General features: G+C 48.4%; 1 protein-coding gene across 2 annotated transcripts in view; it reads left to right on the forward strand.

The window, feature by feature from the left end:
- Positions 1 to 779: 779 nt before the first annotated feature.
- Positions 780 to 18,030, forward strand: part of NUDT9 (nudix hydrolase 9) — a 249,218-nt gene continuing 231,967 nt past the window's right edge. Inside the window, exons 1-3 of one of the 2 annotated variants that reach the window (XM_078652382.1) lie at positions 788 to 918; positions 2,977 to 3,123; positions 5,280 to 5,513. In XM_078652382.1, coding sequence (XP_078508508.1) covers positions 851 to 918; positions 2,977 to 3,123; positions 5,280 to 5,513 — 449 coding nt within the window. In that variant the 5' untranslated portion in view covers positions 788 to 850. Of the gene's footprint in view, positions 919 to 2,976; positions 3,124 to 5,279; positions 5,514 to 18,030 lie in introns of both variants that reach the window. The other variant, XM_078652384.1, reaches the window with a different exon arrangement.

An 18,030-nucleotide genomic window follows, 5' to 3' on the forward strand; every position in this document is an offset into this window, starting at 1 on the left:
GTTAAGGCAGCACACACCCGTAACCTCTTCGCTCTCACTGGCTTCTTTTCAGTGCTGTGCACCACAACTATCCACAGTAGTAGACCTGGAACAGGGAGCGCTCTCCAAGGTCACACCTAGAAGCGAACTTCGGAGGTGGGCTAAAAGGCGGATTCCACTAGGTACAGTGTGATTGTGCATTACTAGTGGGACGTGGGAAGGGGAGAGGATGTGGAGCTACAGTAGGGCTGCCCACGTAACCTGGGGAACAAGATTCAAAACTGTCGTGGGCTAAACATCCTGCGATTTTGAGCAAGTCGTTTAAACTCCTCGAGCCTAAATAATGAATGTAACCTTCTGAAACGGAAATGGTGCTCCAATGCCTTCGGTTCGAGTTCCCGCTTATAGAAAACAGCAAGCAAGTGTTAGTGTAAAGGTGCAGATCCACGCTTTCGTTCTCCGTTCGTAGCAGTTTTTAAAGTGTTTGTTTCGTTATTTTAATTATTTAATGATTGGCATTCCCAATGCGATTCTTGGAAGCTCGGTAATTAGACACGTACTGTTGAATCGCGGCAATAGATGCGTTGCTTGCGGATCAATCCTCTAATCTAATGGGAACTTCCGTACCGCCCACCAAGTTTCTGTAGCCTAGGCAACGACTCGGAAACAGTTTGTAAACAGCCTATCAAGGGCAAAGAAGCAGCTAAGGACCTCCTCCCGGATGCTTGGAAGCCAGAAGAACAAACACAGTGGAGAAAAGGGTGCGACCACCCTGTTCTTAGAGGACTTCGTCCGGGATACTCTTCGGTCATTGTCTGGGAACAGCGACAAGCTAGGACGACGCACAAGCTGCTCCACCAATAAGCTTTCAATGTGGCATGACGTCTGTGGAAATTTAAAGGATCGTCTTGGTGATAGAGTCCAGCCGAAGGGTGCCTGGTATTGAATCTAGTTGCATTCCTATAAATGCCTCTCTTCCTACCCCTGTTCAAATCTACCACTCCGGCACCTTAATCTACCGATACCTCGTTGTTCATCCTATTTGATGAGATTGTTATGTGGGCTTCTATTGGTTTTTGTGGTGCCCTTTCCGGTTTTTCTAAAACTATATAATTGAGCAGTGTTCAAACGACAGTAGCGGTGTCAAAAAAAGCTTAACAGTCCCTTCTTGCTTTCAGAATGCAAACTTAGGCCCTCATTTATGGAGTTTAGGCGTAGGACAGGGCAGTAAGTCTCCTTGCTGTGCTGTCAGTTCAAAGTGAAAGCGCAGGAAGGCACCGTATTTATCCCATACTGTGCTTTCCTGCCCTTTCCCCCTTCGCAAACGCTGTTTCAGTAGCCTAGCGCCAGCACGCTGTTCTGTTGGCATGATTAGTTTTTGCAGGAGGGGGCACTGGGAGGCTTTTTTGTCTTTTCATTTGTGCTGCAATGTAAAGAGGAATAAACGAGGAGAAATAAAGTTATTTCTCCGTATTGCGCCTCATGTCAGAAGGCGTAAGGTTTTGGCGTATCCCCAGGTTTACATGGTTTTATCAATCTGGGGGCGTGTCGAAATCCATGGGTGTTGCGTGGAACACCCACTGCAACCCCCATTGAATTCCTCCAGAGCGCAGAGTAAGGAAACCCAGCGATTTATGCTGCCTTACCTTACTGAATATCTATGACTTTTCATTTGTGCTGCAATGTAAAGAGGAATAAACGAGGAGAAATAAAGTTATTTCTCCGTATTGCGCCTCATGTCAGAAGGCGTAAGGTTTTGGCGTATCCCCAGGTTTACATGGTTTTATCAATCTGGGGGCGTGTCGAAATCCATGGGTGTTGCGTGGAACACCCACTGCAACCCCCATTGAATTCCTCCAGAGCGCAGAGTAAGGAAACCCAGCGATTTATGCTGCCTTACCTTACTGAATATCTATGAGGCCATGCAAAGTGGCTTTGCGATGCCTCACAGATATGATGTCAAGGTTTGTGCCGCCGGAGTTTCACAAAAAGGGACACTCTAGTGGCGTAAGGGGCTCATAAATATGCCCCTTAGTGATTGTAATTGATGCTGCACGTCCCCGTTAGTACCCCGAGCTGAACCAACAGAGTAGCACTATTCTAAAATGGTGTTTTATGTTACTGCTATTCTCATGGTTTGCTGAATTACCAATTAATAAGTTTATTTGGCATAAGCATTACATTGAGAATTGTTCTTTAATTTTGGCTCTGGGATAGTAAGATCCAAGTTTAAAGAGTATTGTTTCAATCTCCAACAACATCCTTTTTAACTCCAAATCACGGGCAATATAAAGTTTTAAAAATCATTGTACATATTCTGTGTGGTTTATTCAGAAATCGGAGTCTGTCGATGGACGATGTGAGTAGCTGCCCTACACTGTCTTTGTTTTCTGGCAGTTGTAATATTTTTTTTGAGTTTGAATGCTGGAATATACGAATTGGAATGCACAAAAAATCATATCTGGGTTACTCACTGACGTGATATGTCTTTTGGGCGAATGAGTAACTCACATCTGACTGTTCTAAAATCAGTGCTTATTTTATAAATAAAAAGAGTGCCTGTCAGGAGGCTACTGCAGCTTGCACCACTCATTGCCCCTGCCAGCAACAGTACCAAAACAACTACTAACCGTAGCACTCCTATGAGTGTGACTATTGCAGGCTCCTAAAGCTGTAAGAATGGCTTGAGCGGAAGGTGTCAATTTTTTTTAATGTATATTGAATAATTAAACACTGTTTTTGTGCTCATCTCAAAATTAGATAGACAGCTCCACCATGTTTAGACTGTCATTAGTGCCGTTGCTGAGCACTGGAAACCACCGGCTCAAATTAAATACTGTGAGCTACTTTCACCTACAGGGCTGGGGGAAGGGTGAACTACTCACGCCAGACATAGGCCAGCTTGAGATTCGTTGCAGTGACCTCCGAGCTGGCTTCAGTGCAATGTGTGGGCGAGAAACTTTACTGTGTCCTGATTTTTGGGGTCTCTGTCCCCAGGATCCTCTCTTGCAAGCTGCGCCTGTTTCCGAGATTCTCACCACTGATGACTGCCCGAGCTGTAGCTGCCCTGTCACTCGCTTTCAGCTTCTCTGCTGTGGCAGGCTCTCGATCAGCCCACCTAGGATTCAGCCAGCCGGCTTGCAGGTACTGGCCATCTACCTGCTGCAGTTCTGATCACTATATCATCCTGGCAAAGAGGACAAAAACCTCTAACAAAAAATGTATTATTAGTGGTAAATAGTTATGGAATCTCCTCAGTACCACAAAGAAGCACACTGTAACCTGTAGTGGGGAAGGAGGGCTGGAGATGTGGTGCAATAGCTAAATGTATGACTTTTGGACGTGGAGACCTCCGTTCTAAAACAGACTTTAGCTCTTGATCAATCGTGAAACTGGATAATAACTATCTCACAGTGCCTTTATTTAGGTATGGGTGTAACGTGAATAGTTAGTAACCAGCAGCAAGCACGAGTTGATTCTAGTACTGTACAAATTACATGTTTGCAGACCCCATCACGTTCTGGTTTCTGTAGTCCAGTCTAAACCAAAATCAACGCACCATATTTTCTTGTGCAGGGCACATCATTTTTAAGATACCCCCTGCTACAATAAACCTGTTCTCTGAAGAGCATATCAGTGCTCCTTGACCTTCCAGTATCAGAAATACAGTATAACTACATTAGTAATCCCACAAACGGTCTTCCTTTGTGGACCGAGGGAAGAATTCTGTTAAACCCCAGGATGTAAATAAGGGTATCATTTTATTCTCATTTATTAAGCTCAGACAGCTCACTCTCAAAGGTTTCTACTGGTGCTGAGGGCAAGGTATTAGCCAGGCCTAGAGAAAACAGGGAAGCACGCAAGCACATGAAAATAGGCAAGTTTTGAGGATTTTCTTTAAAAAGGATATCAGATTCTTGCCAGATCGGAGTAGAAAAATATAGTTTATTCCAGGGCAGCTGACGTCGGAGCAGAGGGTTCAAGGTTCGATCCCTGACTCCGTCGGCAGCTCAGCTCAGCACCATGTGACTCTGGGCAATAGCGCACTTAATTTCCACGACGGCCCCCAGCGCCTTGAGACCCGTAAGGGTGAGTAGTTCACGCTTTACCAATACGGATTTTGTGCCTAGCACCTTGGGAAGAGAAAAAGTGACCACCACTTCTCACCTTGTGTATTCGGTGCAGAGTTGCCAGGACCATATCAGACGATCTTAGCCTTCTGTCAGGATGGTAAAAAGTAATCCTGTTTCTAAGATATATATGGCCCCTGCTTTACAGAGCTCAAAGCACTTAACAAAGGAGTTCAAAGACCTATAGCGTATGTAGAGATTTTGGTAGGGGCTTTGAAGCTGTTTTAAGTGGGAGATGGCAGATCAGCCTGGCGGCTGCATTCTGCACACTTTGTAAGGGTGTCAGCGGCGAGTCATTTATGGCTGCACATAAGATATTGCCATAATCCAATCGGCTTTAAATAAGGGTTTACATAATTGTCTTCCAGCACTACAGCAGAATCCAATTAAAAAAACTTTCAACTTTCTAACTTTGTATACTTCACCTGTAGAAGCTTTATTGTGAGCATTGTGCCCATTTCTAAAGACCATATATGGATTAGCATCTGGAGAAATGATTTAAACTCTTGAAATCTGATCTGCCACTTTTCCTTGTTCTGGGATTACCCTGGTGTATTCTGTCCAGTTCTGGCATCAATGTATGGAGTTTTGTGTCCAGTTCTGGGCCATATATCAAGTATAGCAGCAGGCAAGAGACCTGAACACTCATAAACTCCACATTGAAAGGATACAAACACTGTAGTATGTTGAAGGTAGTTGTATGCATTCCATTTCTTTTAGGATTCCACTTCAGTGTATTTGACAGTTTGTCAACTATCCTGTTATGACTGCATTCCTGCAAGTTGAGTGGAGGTCTGCTGGGTATTTTCTTGTGCAAGCGATCAGTGTGGATTTTTGAAGGTATTACATTTGAACCACACCATGTGATATGTAGATAAGAGTCATAGCTCTGCTGTCTGAACCTTATGATCTGTGTACCGCGAGGAATAGGAGATCTTTTAAACCTGAGGGATCGTTCTGCTGTTTGAGCCTTTAAGATCTATCCTATATGAGGGACTTCCTGACTTTTATACCGTACCATTTGTCCAAAGCCTTTGCTCTCTGACCATTACCATACATTTGTACTTGTTTACGCAGCTGGTGGGATAATTCGATGTTGGTATGTATAGACAGCTTACAAGATCCAGCCTGTGGTCTTCTAAATAATGTGTTCTTCTTTTCTTCTTGCAGATCTTACTTTTCTCATTGGTTTAATTATCCTTTGGCCTACGGCCTCAGTGCCATGCCTTTCTGCGAAGTGCACACCAAGGCCCGCACCTCTCCGTATACACAGTCCAGTGTCATGCGCAGTTTGGTGCGGGATAACAAGGTCAGCTGGTCGGTCTGCTGGCCTGAGTATCAGCCAGTGGATTACACTGCACCCTCTGTTTTAGCCGGACCCGTCTGGGCTGACCCAGATATCAGGTAAGCAGATCAGTTGTATAGTTGGGTCATGTATCACCTTAGAACTATATGAAGATATGGTTGCGGAGCTGTCAGGTTCTATTACCCAGGTTTGTAGGGAGTTTTTAACCATATAAACTAAAACCTGCTGCGAGCCATCACCATCTTTTGGTATTTGCTGCCGTTGCATATGTATATATTTTTTAATTTCTCATTCATATTCTCAAATTCTGACCTTTTCCTAACCTGTAAATATGTATTTTTATATTCTGTAGTAGTTTACTGTATATTTATTTGTATCCTATTTTGCCGACCAGGCTATACAAACATTACACCAGTAAAAAAGAAAAACAGTCTATTGAAATCCATTAACCCCTTCCACGCTTTTGACGGAACCCTTCCGTCACGCCCCTCGGGGGGGGCTGTGCTGGTGACGGAACAGTTCATTCACGGCCTGCTCGCAGCGCATGCGCGGCTCGAATTCCGCGCCGGCGCTGAGCGTTCTATTGAGCGGGCGGGGCCGTGACGGAACCGTTCCGTCACAAGCACAGCTCACCCGAGGACCGCGACGGAGTGGTTCCGTCACAAGCGCAGGCGCGCCGCGCGCCCCCCGCCCCTTAGCACTGCGGCGGAATAGCCGCCGCAGTGAAAGGGTTAAAAAACATAGTACTACACAATATAAGTAAGGTAGATTAAATTGCTAAAAGCGACAATCATTTTGATCAGGGGTACTCGTAGTACGGCCCGCGGGCCAGTGGGTGCCCGGCAAGCCTTCCCTGGCGGCCCGCGGACCTTGGAGACATCCTACCAGTGTTATTAAGAAAAATTTAAGAGTGTCCTGTGTCCGCAAACACTGCCGGTTGCAGCACCGCTCTATGGGGCCGGGCGATTCCAGCGAAGGTCAGAGTGGAGCTGCAAGGGCTCTAAGAAGGGGCTAAAGAACAACAAAGCCTCATTAACAAGTAAGTGGTCTTTTAAAGACCTGTTAAGTACTCGGGTGCGGTGGGAAGCTGTCTCAGCCCCGGCTGACACACACGCACGCCAGGCGAGGTGGCAGAGGGAGGGAGAGGGGGGGAGAGGGAAGGGGGTGAGAGAGGCAGGTGGGAGGGAGACAGGTGGGAGGGAGACAGAGAGTGACAGAGTGCTTTCCTCCAGTATTTAACTATCGTTTTTTTTTTTCTAACTCGGGGCTCCACTTCTATGCATTTTAATTACTGATTGTGTCCAGAAGGCAGGGTTAGAATGGAGGAAGCAGCCTATTAAGTAATAGTGAAGTCTGTGTTTGTGCAACGTCCTGGAAGCGTGGCCACAAAACTGTCACACAGAAGCAGGAATTATAATTAGCTCGTGAAGTGGGGTGTTTGAAAATGTGTCGGGAGCAGCTAAGGAAGACATACATTTAAATTTAAATAAACATGAAAAAGCAGCAGCAGTCTCCTCGGAGGCCCAAAATCATGTGAGGCACTTGAATGAAAGAGAGCTCTTTCACTGGAGGAGCCCGAGACCCTCACATGATGAACTGCGCCGAGAACATATCAAGAGGGGGAGGGATCTGAGGTGAAGACAGCCACCCGAGGTGAGCCGGAGAGACCACCCCCGTGGAGGGAGCAGGGTTCTCGTCACAACCTTAATGGTGAATACAAGTTGGGGGGAGAGGGGGCTGCTGAACCCCTCCCTAGAAAAGCTCCGGGGAGAAACTTTTCCTTGGAGGGGTGGTTCATCTTCCGAAGACCCTCACAGGAAGGGCAACAGCGAGAAAGAACTATGTCCTGGATGGGGAGGGATTCTCGACAGCAAGAGACATTTCGTGGGAGAGTGAAGGCATCTGAGGGTGGGGAGATGTGAAAAAGCATCCGGCTAACACCTCACCGTGCCGGGAAGGGGAGTGAGGGAAGGGGAGTGAGGGAAGGGGATGGATGGAAGGGGAGGGAGTGAGGGAAGGGGAGGGAGTGAGGGAAGGGGAGGGAGTGAGGGAAGGGGAGTGAGGGAAGGGGAGTGAGGGAATGAGGGAAGCGGAGGCGGGGAGTGAAGGAGGGAGGGAATGAGGGAAGGGGAGGCAGGGAATGAGGGAAGGGGAGGCAGGGAATGAGGGAAGGGGAGGCAGGGAGTGAGGGAAGGGGAGTGAGGGAAGGGCAGTGAGGGGAGGGAAGGGGAGTGAGGGAAGGGGAGTGATGGAAGGGGAGGGAGTGATGGAAGGGGAGGGAGTGAGGGAGGGAGTGAGGAAGGGGAGTGAAGGAGGGAGGGAATGGGGGAAGGGGAGGTAGTGAGTGAGGGAAGGGGAGTGAGGGAAGGGGAGTGATGGAAGGGGAGTGATGGAAGGGGAGTGAGGGAAGGGGAGTGATGGAAGGGGAGGGAGTGATGGAAGGGGAGGGAGTGATGGAAGGGGAGGGAGTGATGGAAGGGGAGGGAGTGATGGAAGGGGAGGGAGTGATGGAAGGGGAGGGAGTGATGGAAGGGGAGGGAATGATGGAAGGGGAGGGAGTGATGGAAGGGGAGGGAGTGATGGAAGGGGAGGGAGTGATGGAAGGGGAGGGAGTGATGGAAGGGGAGGGAGTGATGGAAGGGGAGGGAGTGATGGAAGGGGAGGGAGTGATGGAAGGGGAGGGAGTGATGGAAGGGGAGGGAGTGATGGAAGGGGAGGGAGTGATGGACGGGGAGGGAGTGATGGACGGGGAGGGAGTGAGGGAAGGGGAGGGAGTGAGGGAAGGGGAGTGAAGGAGGGAGGGAATGAGGGAGGGAGTGAGGGAAGGGGAGTGAGGGAAGGGGAGGCAGGGAGTGAGCGAAGGGGAGTGAGGGAAGGGGAGTGAGGGAAGGGAGGGAATGAGGGAAGCGGAGGCGGGGAGTGAAGGAGGGAGGGAATGAGGGAAGGGGAGGCAGGGAATGAGGGAAGGGGAGGCAGGGAGTGAGGGAAAGGGAGTGAGGGAAGGGGAGTGAGGGAAGGGGAGGGGAGGGAAGGGGAGTGATGGAAGGGGAGGGAGTGATGGAAGGGGAGGGAGTGATGGAAGGGGAGGGAGTGATGGAAGGGGAGGGAGTGAGGGAGGGAGTGAGAAGGGGAGTGAAGGAGGGAGGGAATGAGGGAAGGGGAGGCAGTGAGTGAGGGAATGGGAGTGATGGAAGGGGAGTGATGGAAGGGGAGGGAGGGAGTGAGGGAAAGGGAGGGAGGGAAGGGGAGTGAAGGAGGGAGGGAATGAGGAAAGGGGAGGCAGGGAGTGAGGGAAGGGGAGTGAGGGAAGGGGAGTGAGGGAAGGGGAGTGAGGGAAGGGGAGTGAGGGAAGGGGAGTGAGGGAAGGGGAGTGGAGGAATGGGAGTGAGGGAAGGGGAGTGCAGGAGGGAGGGAATGAGGGAAGAGGAGTGAGGGAAGGGGAGGCAGGGAGTGAGGGGAGTGAGGGAAGGGGAGGGTGGGAGTGAGGGAAGGGGAGTGAGGGAAGGGGAGGCAGGGAGTGAGGGAAGGGGAGTGAGGTAAGGGGAGTGAGGGATGGGGAGGCAGGGAGTGAGGGAAGGGGAGTGAGGTAAGGGGAGTGAGGGATGGGGAGGCAGGGAGTGAGGGAAGGGGGTGAGGGTAGGGGACCGAAGGAGGGAGGGGGATGAGGGGGAAGGGGAGTGAGGGGGAAGGGGAGTGAGGGTGAGAGGAAAGTTGATGAAAGGAGAGGGAAGGGAGAGGGAGGGAGAAGGTAGGAGAGGGAGGGAGAGGGAAGGAGATAGGGAGAGGGAGTGAGACAGTCAGAGTGAGGGAGAGATAGGGAGCGAGCGGGAGAGGGAGGGAGGGAGTGAGACAGTCAGAGTGAGTGAGACAGAGGGAGACAGGGAGGGAGAGAGGGAGAGAGAGAGAGATAGAGGGATGGAGACAGAGAGAGGGAGAGAGAGAGGGAGATGTGTGTGTGCCGGGTCTGGTGGCTCAGTGGACGAAGGCGTCCGCTGCAGGGACCTGTGTTCAACCTCACGGTCACAGTTTTTTTGTTGCTCTAGCCCCACCCCCTCCCCCACTGACACCCCCCCCCCCCCCACCGGTGCGGCCCTCGGACACCAACCACACTGTAAATTTGGCCCCCGAGAGAAAGTTTGTGAGTACCCATGATTTAGATAATACGTTACAGCATGAGACCCAATTTCCTGTCTCCTCTTTATAAATCAATCTCATAAAGATTATCCCCGTGCATAGTTGCCTAACTAGGTAAAAGGTCAGCGTCAGACCTGGTATGTAGAACAATGGTAGGACAGTTGTAGGTAAAAGATCGTGTACCTACCTAGGCCTATATTTGGGTGCATTGGGGTTCGTAACAGTACTCTTTAATAAATACTCAGCCACTAAAATGTACACCTGGAAGGCATTATCTGTTGAAATACCAAAATATTTCAAAAATCAATTTCATTGCCCAAAACATTAATGCCTATAATTTTACAGTTTTAGTTTTCAAGTGTCTACACCAGACGTCAAGCTAAAATATTCTATTCAGTCAGGAGAAAATGCAAATAGCTAGACATTAGTAGCTTCACACCGAACTCGACAAAATAAGACAAAGGAAAATGATTATTCCAACCGCTATTTGAAAGGCAGAGAAGAAAAACAAAAATATAGTAGTACAGTGTAACATGCATGCCCTGTTAACCGATATTTGTATATGTTCTGGTTCCAATATGTTCTAAAACAATTGTTACCAAGCATTTTGACACACTATCTATTCATTTTCCCACACTGCAGCATAATCTCATATTATTACATTCCTGAATAATTTTCATTAACTCCTGTACGTGTCGAACCTGTAAGCCCCTAAAAACTGGAAGTAACAACTGACTTTTCCTCTCTACAGCAAAAGTAGTAGAAAAAGCATGCAGGTGAGACAATTTAAACAAGCAATTTTTACAAAAGGTCCGATGGTGATATCTGGTCTGTCCTGATTGAATTAGTTCCCTTTTATGTCCTTCAGTATCCACCTTATGATATAAGTTGCTTTAACGTTTCTTAAATATGGCTGTAGATCACATCTCTACATTTCTGTGTGTAAAAAATGCACTGATAGACTTCTTTTGCTCACATCTTCTGAATCACATTTTCTATGTATTACTTTTTGTATTGATGTACTGGGCCCCTCCCTATATATTTAAAAAAATATATTTTTATTGACGTTTCCATATAAGTAAAAAAATGTACAGCAGACAGTTTAGTGCAGTGGCAAGGTACACAATGCAATGTTTATGACAAAGGTGGAGAAGCGTGGCTCAGTGGTTAGAGGCGGCAGACCCGGAAGCTGAGATCAGCCGTTGACCAGGGTTCGATTCCCCGCCTCGGCGGGTCTCGGGCTCAAAATTCCACGGACTTGACAATTCTCGCTCCGGTGCCTACTCGACTCACGGGGTCACACTCTGCGACTCTGGGCAATAGCTTGCTTAATCTCCACTATGGCCCCTCGCGGCGGGATGCCTGGCTTTCACCTTGTGGATACCCTGCCGGGGTATCTCACAGGGGAATACCAGGACGGGTTCCCTAAGCAAGCGCCTTGATACCTTCGGGTGATACGTGCGCTATATAAGTCGCAATACAAAGAGCAGCCCAGCCCGCTGTACTGCTTTCAAACACAACTAGGGTAGAGAGATAATAGAAATAGCCACTCTGCAGGGGTAAACGGGTTCAAGTTACCTCACAAAGATGCATGTGTTGCTCGCTCAGATACATATCAGTGGGTATATCTTTCAGTGTCTGAAGTAGTTTTCTAAGGACTCTGGCTCGCAGTGGTAGGGGCCACCTGATGACCATTCAGCATCAGGATCATGGCAATGTCCATTTAAACAATCAATCAAAAAAGTAACTTTATTTAAAAGCAATTTGTTTTAAAACCAATAAAACACAATTTACATTTACAATTCATACCGTTTCCTTATATCAAGTGCAGATCTAATGAAGTTTAATACAGCAGTGCAAATCGCCACAGTAGACAGGGAGCGTAGGATATAAAAACCCTCCTGATAGTTAACACAGCGCATTTCTCTTTGTAGAGTGTGCAATATAGCATGAAGTGCAATGTGCTTTGGCGGGCCAAATTATTACAAGGGCAGCGAATGAGATTCTTACACCAGCCATTCGGTTTGGGGAAGGCCACAAGAAAGTGCAACGTGCCAAGGCGAAACCTAGACTAAAGAAATCGATACTGTGTGTTCATAGTGAAAGACAGATAACATTGTTGGTATAAAGGGTACTGACCAAGCAAACCCGGTTGCTGGTGATATTTAGTTGACTCTGCAAAATATGCATCTTTTATAATCAATTTCGAGTTTGCCTGGATACTGTCAGGGTTGTCATAATAATACCCTAGCCCTATTTCTTTATATTTAAATGTAACAAATCGGAGCCATGTAATGGCCAAGGAATTATCCATACCCGTGCAGTCCCTGAAAATATCCCTTGAGAACTGTAGATCCTCTGACAACCAAATCTTTACCCAGAGGACCAGTAGAGCAATGTTAATTCGGTCCTTGATAAAACCCAACCCTACTTCAGAGTGGCACAAGGCCGTGGGAGCACTTTTTGTGGTCATCATCCATCTTATTATGAACTTATTTTCTAAGATTTGGAGCTGGGTGCTTTTTTGATGCCCCCACACACCTGCACCGTAGTTTGCGACAGACAAGAATTTTGCCTTATATAGGGTAACTAGTTCTGCAACCGGCTTATGACCCAACTTACAGGCGAAACAAAATAAGCCTTCAGCTGCCCGGCTAGTGTGCTGTACCCTGGTCGTGATGAGGTCGTCCCAATTCAATTTATTGTTAAAAAGATTCTCCAAATATGTAAAATTGGACACTTTGTCAATGGTCTTGCCCTTGACTATGAATTTTCTAGTTTTGGTTTGACTCAGGCCACACACCATTACATAGGATTTGGTAAAATTTACTTTTAGGTCAAGTGCTGTCGTATAATCATTAAAAACATTCAAAGATTTCGGTTGGCTGTTAAAACCATTAGGACCGTATCATCGGTATACGATAACAAGGGAACCGGCTTGCCTCCAATCTTGGGAAAATCAAGGGCCTGCTCTAACAGAGATGACTCTAACCCATTTGTATATCAGAGAAAAAGAAAAGGGGCCAGTATACATCTCTGGCGAACTCCTTCAGTAGAAGCGATAGCCTTAGTCCTCTCTCCCCCCAGGGCCAAATCGTATGGTGACCATAGTGGACGCGTGTAGCAAGAGGCTAATAAGGTTTCTCTTCAAAGCCCTTATCCCGCAGCTGGGCTCATAATTGCTCCCTATTGACCATATCAAAAGCGCTGGACAAGTCCATGAAGGCAAGGTGGAGTGACCCCCTCCTTGCTTTCGTGTACTTGCCCATGATCAATGACAAATCTAAGCACTGTTTATTTGTCCCCCTGCCCCTCCGAAACTCATATTGTGTTTGGGACATAAGCCCAGCGGAATCCGCCCAAGCCTCAAGATGCGCCAAAATAACCCTCCCCAAAACCTTAACAGTCGCATCAATTAGAGAAATAGGCCTATAGCAGGCCGGGTCATCCTTATTTCCCTTTTTAAACATCAGCACCACTATGGCCTCTTTCCAAGATGATGGAATGGGTTCAATTATTGCTGCTCTAAAACATTTGTCAGGAAGGGTGCCCAGAGGGGAGGATTAGCCTTTTTTTTTTTTAACACACTTTATTGATGACCGTAGCACAGCATGTGTATCCAAAACCTATTCATCTAGATACAGTCTTTTGTACTTTTTTTCCCTTCCTGACAATCTCATTATACGTATACATATTAGTTCAATTTGCAATATCCGGAATGCTACAGGAAGCTTACAAAGGTTGTGCTAAAACTGGGAATATTATCAGAGTATCAATGGGCCTGCTGTGCCTCAGCAGTACGTCAAAAAAGTGCATATTTTATATTCAACTGGTAAGAACTTCCCCCCCATCCCACCTCCCACATCCTTACCCCCCCTTACCCCCCCCCCCTCCTGGTCAGACTTACTTTAACTTCCACGCTGGATATAGGGAGTCGGCATAGAGGCACCTTCCCAAAGGTTACCATGTACAGGGCAATATCACACTGTCTCTGGTCTATGGGTCAAATGACAGAAAATAAACAGGCACTACTGTTACTGGGATGCGGCAGCTTGTGTAGGAGACCGATCCAGTGCTTCCAGTTCAAGCATCATGGTCTCCCATTCTAAGGAAAAGTGTTGCTTCCTCAACCCTTTCTCCTTCTCCCTCCGAAGTGCTGCACCCTCCCCCATTGAAGCATGTCGGTCTGCCAGACTGTAACCTCCGGGCATCTGGGAGACTTCCATCTCATAGTGAGTACCCTAATCGCCAAAATGAGTGCGAGGTCCACAAACTTAAACCGCACCTTCTGAACCTTTGAGCGTCTACGGAGTCCCACCAGGCATGTTAGGGCCTCATCTGGGACCCGGAGTTGTCACTATGGCTAGGGAGTGGCGTATCCCCTCCCAATAACCTCAGAGGCGGGGACAAGCCCACAACATGTGGATAAAGTCTGCCTCATCCCCCTTACAACGAGGGCAACAATGGAGGGAATCTGGGAAAATGCGGTTAATCCGCTTCGGTGTAAGGTATGACCTATGTAGTATCATCGTCTGTATAAATTTAAGTCTTGCATTGTGCGACACCTTTTTGGGATGCTCTAGTATATGTTTCCATGTGTGGTCTGTAATCTCCACACCGGAGTCCTCCGCCCAATGTGTTCTAAGGCAGGCAAGTGCAATTGCCACATGTGCCCGTACTCCAGTATAACCAACGCACCAAGTGTCCACCCGGTCCCATGTAGTATAAGAGATTTACTAGGGTGTGTTGTGGGGGTTCAGTCCTCTGTGGGGCCCAAGTAGTTCTGATGTAATGCGTTACAGTGGCATGTAAAAGATATAGGCGCGTAGGTGCTCCAGTGGCTTGCAAAAAAGAGTTGTGGTCCAACATAGTGCCATCACCAAAGAAAGCTCCCACCTCCTCGATCCCATTGTCCGTCCAGGCCTGTGTTCTAGTCCGTGTGAGTCTCCCCTGTGGTGTAGGGATGCCTAGTATGGGTATTTTCGGAGTGTATGGGGTCGCCGTGGATGTATAAGACAGGGCCTTTCTCCAACAAAGCAGTGCGGTCCGCAACAGTGGAGGGCAATCTGAGTGGATCCGGGCCCCTGGCAATAGCAAGGTGTGTAGCTCTCCCCTATCCAGCCTCTGCTGTGTAAACCCAATTTCATGTAAGTTTCTCCCTGCAGTCCAGTAGGGAAGCCACTGGAGCTGACTAACATAATAGTAGCCTCGGAATTCAGGGACTCCCAGACTGCCACACTGTCTTCGAAAGCTGTAGCTTTCGAAGACTAATCCGTCTCCGACCCGCGCCCCAGATGAGATTAGTCAATATGGTATTCAGTGTGTTAAAAATGGATTGTGGGAGGACCACGGGCAGATTCACGAAGTAGTATAGTAAACGGGGCAACATCACAATTTTCAAGATGGCGATCCGCCCCATCACTGACAAAGGTAAAGAAGACCAAAAACCCCACACTGGCACGGAGCCCCATTATTGCCCGCTTTATATTGCCTTCTATTTGGTCCTCTTGTGTCCTATATACATAAATACAAAGATATTTGATGGTAGTGGGGGTCACCGGCAGGAAGTAAGTGTTGAATTGGAGGTGGGCTATGTGTGGCATGTCTTGGAAAAAATAACTAGTCGATTTCTCCGGAATCATGGTCAGTCCTGATAAGCGTTCAAAGAGCGTGAATATACCCTGGAGAGGAGCGTTGTCAGCAGTTAGGTCCCGTAAGTACAGGAGTATGTCATCTGCATATATAGATATTAAGTGATTTACACCGTCCACGCAGATGCCAAGCCGTTCTGCCGACCTACGAAGGGCCAGAGCCAAGGGTTCTAATGCCAGCACAAACAGCAGGGGAGACAGGGGGCATCCCTGTCTCATGCCTCTGTAAATGTTATATTTGTTAGAAATATAGCAGCCCGTACGGGCTCTGGCTGTGGGAGATGTGTACAATAAGCGGACCCATTTTAGGTATGTGTCCGGGAACCCACGCCGATGCAACGTTGCGAACATGAAGTCCCATGATAATGAATCGAAGGCCTGTCTACGGTCTAGTGCAATGCATGCTGCGTGGCAGTAAGCTCTCGGGGTGCCCGCCATTACCAAATGCAGCCGTCTAGTGTTGAGAGAGGTGCTGCGATTAGGGAGAAAGCCGCACTGATCACTGTGGATAAGCGTACTGAGATGCGGTTGTATTCGATTAGCCAGAGCTTTGCTTAGGATTTTGAATTCGGTTGCTAACATAGAGAGAGGTCTGTAATTGGACATCTCTAACCCGTCCCTACACGGCTTGGGTAGGGACGTGACCAGCGCCTGCATCGTGGATTCCGGCAGACTGCCTGTCTCCAAAGCTGTTTTGTAGACTGACTCCAGTGTAGGCACCAATGATTCCGCATATGTAAGATAAAATTCAACAGTGAGCCCGTCCATTCCAGGCGTCTTATTACGGTTTAGGCCTTTGATCGCAGTACGGATTTCCTGCTGAGTAATAGGGCCGTCTATATCCTTCTGCACATCTTCCGGTAATACCGGGAAGGGGAGGTCTTGGAAGAAGTCAGTAATCAAAGAGCTGTCCACTAGAGCAGGGGGTGCGTAGAGTGTCTCTAAGTGATCGTGGAAGCCGGTGTTAATTTCAACCTGTGTGTGGACCACTTGTCCCGTCAGGGTACGGATGCTGGATATGATCAGCGGATCAGGTCTACTTCTGACTATGCTGGCAAGCAGAGTACTGGATCTGTCCGCCTCTGTGTGTTTACGTTGGAGAAATGCTCTGTGATCTATTGTCCGCAGACTCTCCAATGTCTCTGCGTGATCAATGTGGGTAGATTGTAGCACTGCACGTCTGTCAGGGTCTGATATTGCCTCCCTCTCCAGAACATGCAGCTTGCGCTCAATGCCTTGCAGCCGTTGATGTGTGTCCTCTCTGGCCCCCACTAACTGTCCGATCGTCTCCCCTCTCACCACCACCTTCAACGCGTCCCATTCAATCAGGTGAGAGGTCGCTGTGTTCCAATTTTCAGCCAGGGAATCGATAATGGTGTTGGAAATAGTCGCGCGAAAGGGGGCGTCCTCTAGCAGGTGTGGGTGGAGCTTCCAGGTAGGCACTGGAGTGGGCACTAAGCCCCAGCGAAGCGTTAGTTCTAGAGGGTTATGGTCTGAAAAGGTCTTGGCCAGATAGGTAGAGCTGTGGACCCGCGCAATGACCGAGCTCGAACAGAGGAACCGGTCAATTCTAGTATGAAGGCTGTGTACCGGGGAGTAAAAGGAATATTCCTTATGGGTTGGGTAGAGGCCGTGCCACGCGTCGAGAGTGTACACCCGCCTGCCCATGTAGTGAATTGGTCCACCAGCTTACCAGCGGTTGTACCTTGAAGGGGGGGGATGTGACCTGTCTAGTCCAGTGTCCAGTATGCATTCCAATCCCCTCCTAGTACCCAGGGGATTCCGACCCAATCCGCCAAGACCCCGCTCAGCTTACTCAGGAAACGGTCTTGGTCAAAATTGGGGGCATAAATACTCCCAAGAATGACCAGTGTGCAGTCAAGTGTGCCCTTTACTAGTATGTAACATCCCTGCTCATCCATCCGGCGTTCCAGTTCAACAAATGGGACCCCGTGGCATACCCAAATAGTCGCTCCTCTAGCGAAGGCAGAATAATTAGTAGAGTAGATAGTTCCCCTCCATTTTCTCTGCATTTTCTGCATTTCGGAGTCAGTCAGGTGAGACTCCTGAAGGAATGTGTGGAGAAGTGTGGCTCACTGGTTAGAGGAGGCAGACCTGGAAGCAGAGGTCAGCCCGGGACCAGGGTTCAATTCCTGTCTCGGCGGGGTCTTCCTAAAATGTCCATGGACTCGACAATTCTCGCTCCGGTGCCTACTCGATTCACGGGTTCACACTCTGCGACTCTGGGCAATAGCTTGCTTAATCTCCACAACGGCCCCTCGCGGCGGGATGCCTGGCTTTCACCTTGCGGATACCCTGCCGGGGTTATCTCACAGGGGAATACCAGGACGGGTTCCCTAAGCAAGCGCTTAGAAACCGCTTGGTGATTTGCGCTATATAAATTCCTGTACATTTACATTTACATTTACAATGCCACCTGTGTCTTACGTCTGAGGAGAAATGCGTGTATGTGATGTCTTTTCTGTATTGCACCTAAGCCCCGTACGTTCCATGTGAGCAGGTTGTACGACCCTATTGTGGTAGCGGTCCCTGTCATGTACCTATGTGGCAGTGAAGCTCATCTCTACGTGTTGCCATAAGGGCAGAGCTGACCAGGAGTCCCCATTCCCAAACAAGTTTAACAAAACTTGACAGAACGCCTAAACTGCACTGGGGCCAACAATGATGTACAAATGGTACAGAACAAATAATGGTGCATACGCCAATACGGAGGTAGCTAACCTTATCTTCGAACATGGTCCTGGAATGTCCGGAGACCCAATGGCTCAACAGTAACCTGTCTCCCAGGGGGGAAAATATATGTAGGGGT

This window comes from Lissotriton helveticus, chromosome 7, assembly GCF_964261635.1.
Source record: "Lissotriton helveticus chromosome 7, aLisHel1.1, whole genome shotgun sequence".
In the NCBI taxonomy this organism is placed as follows: Eukaryota; Metazoa; Chordata; class Amphibia; order Caudata; family Salamandridae; genus Lissotriton; species Lissotriton helveticus.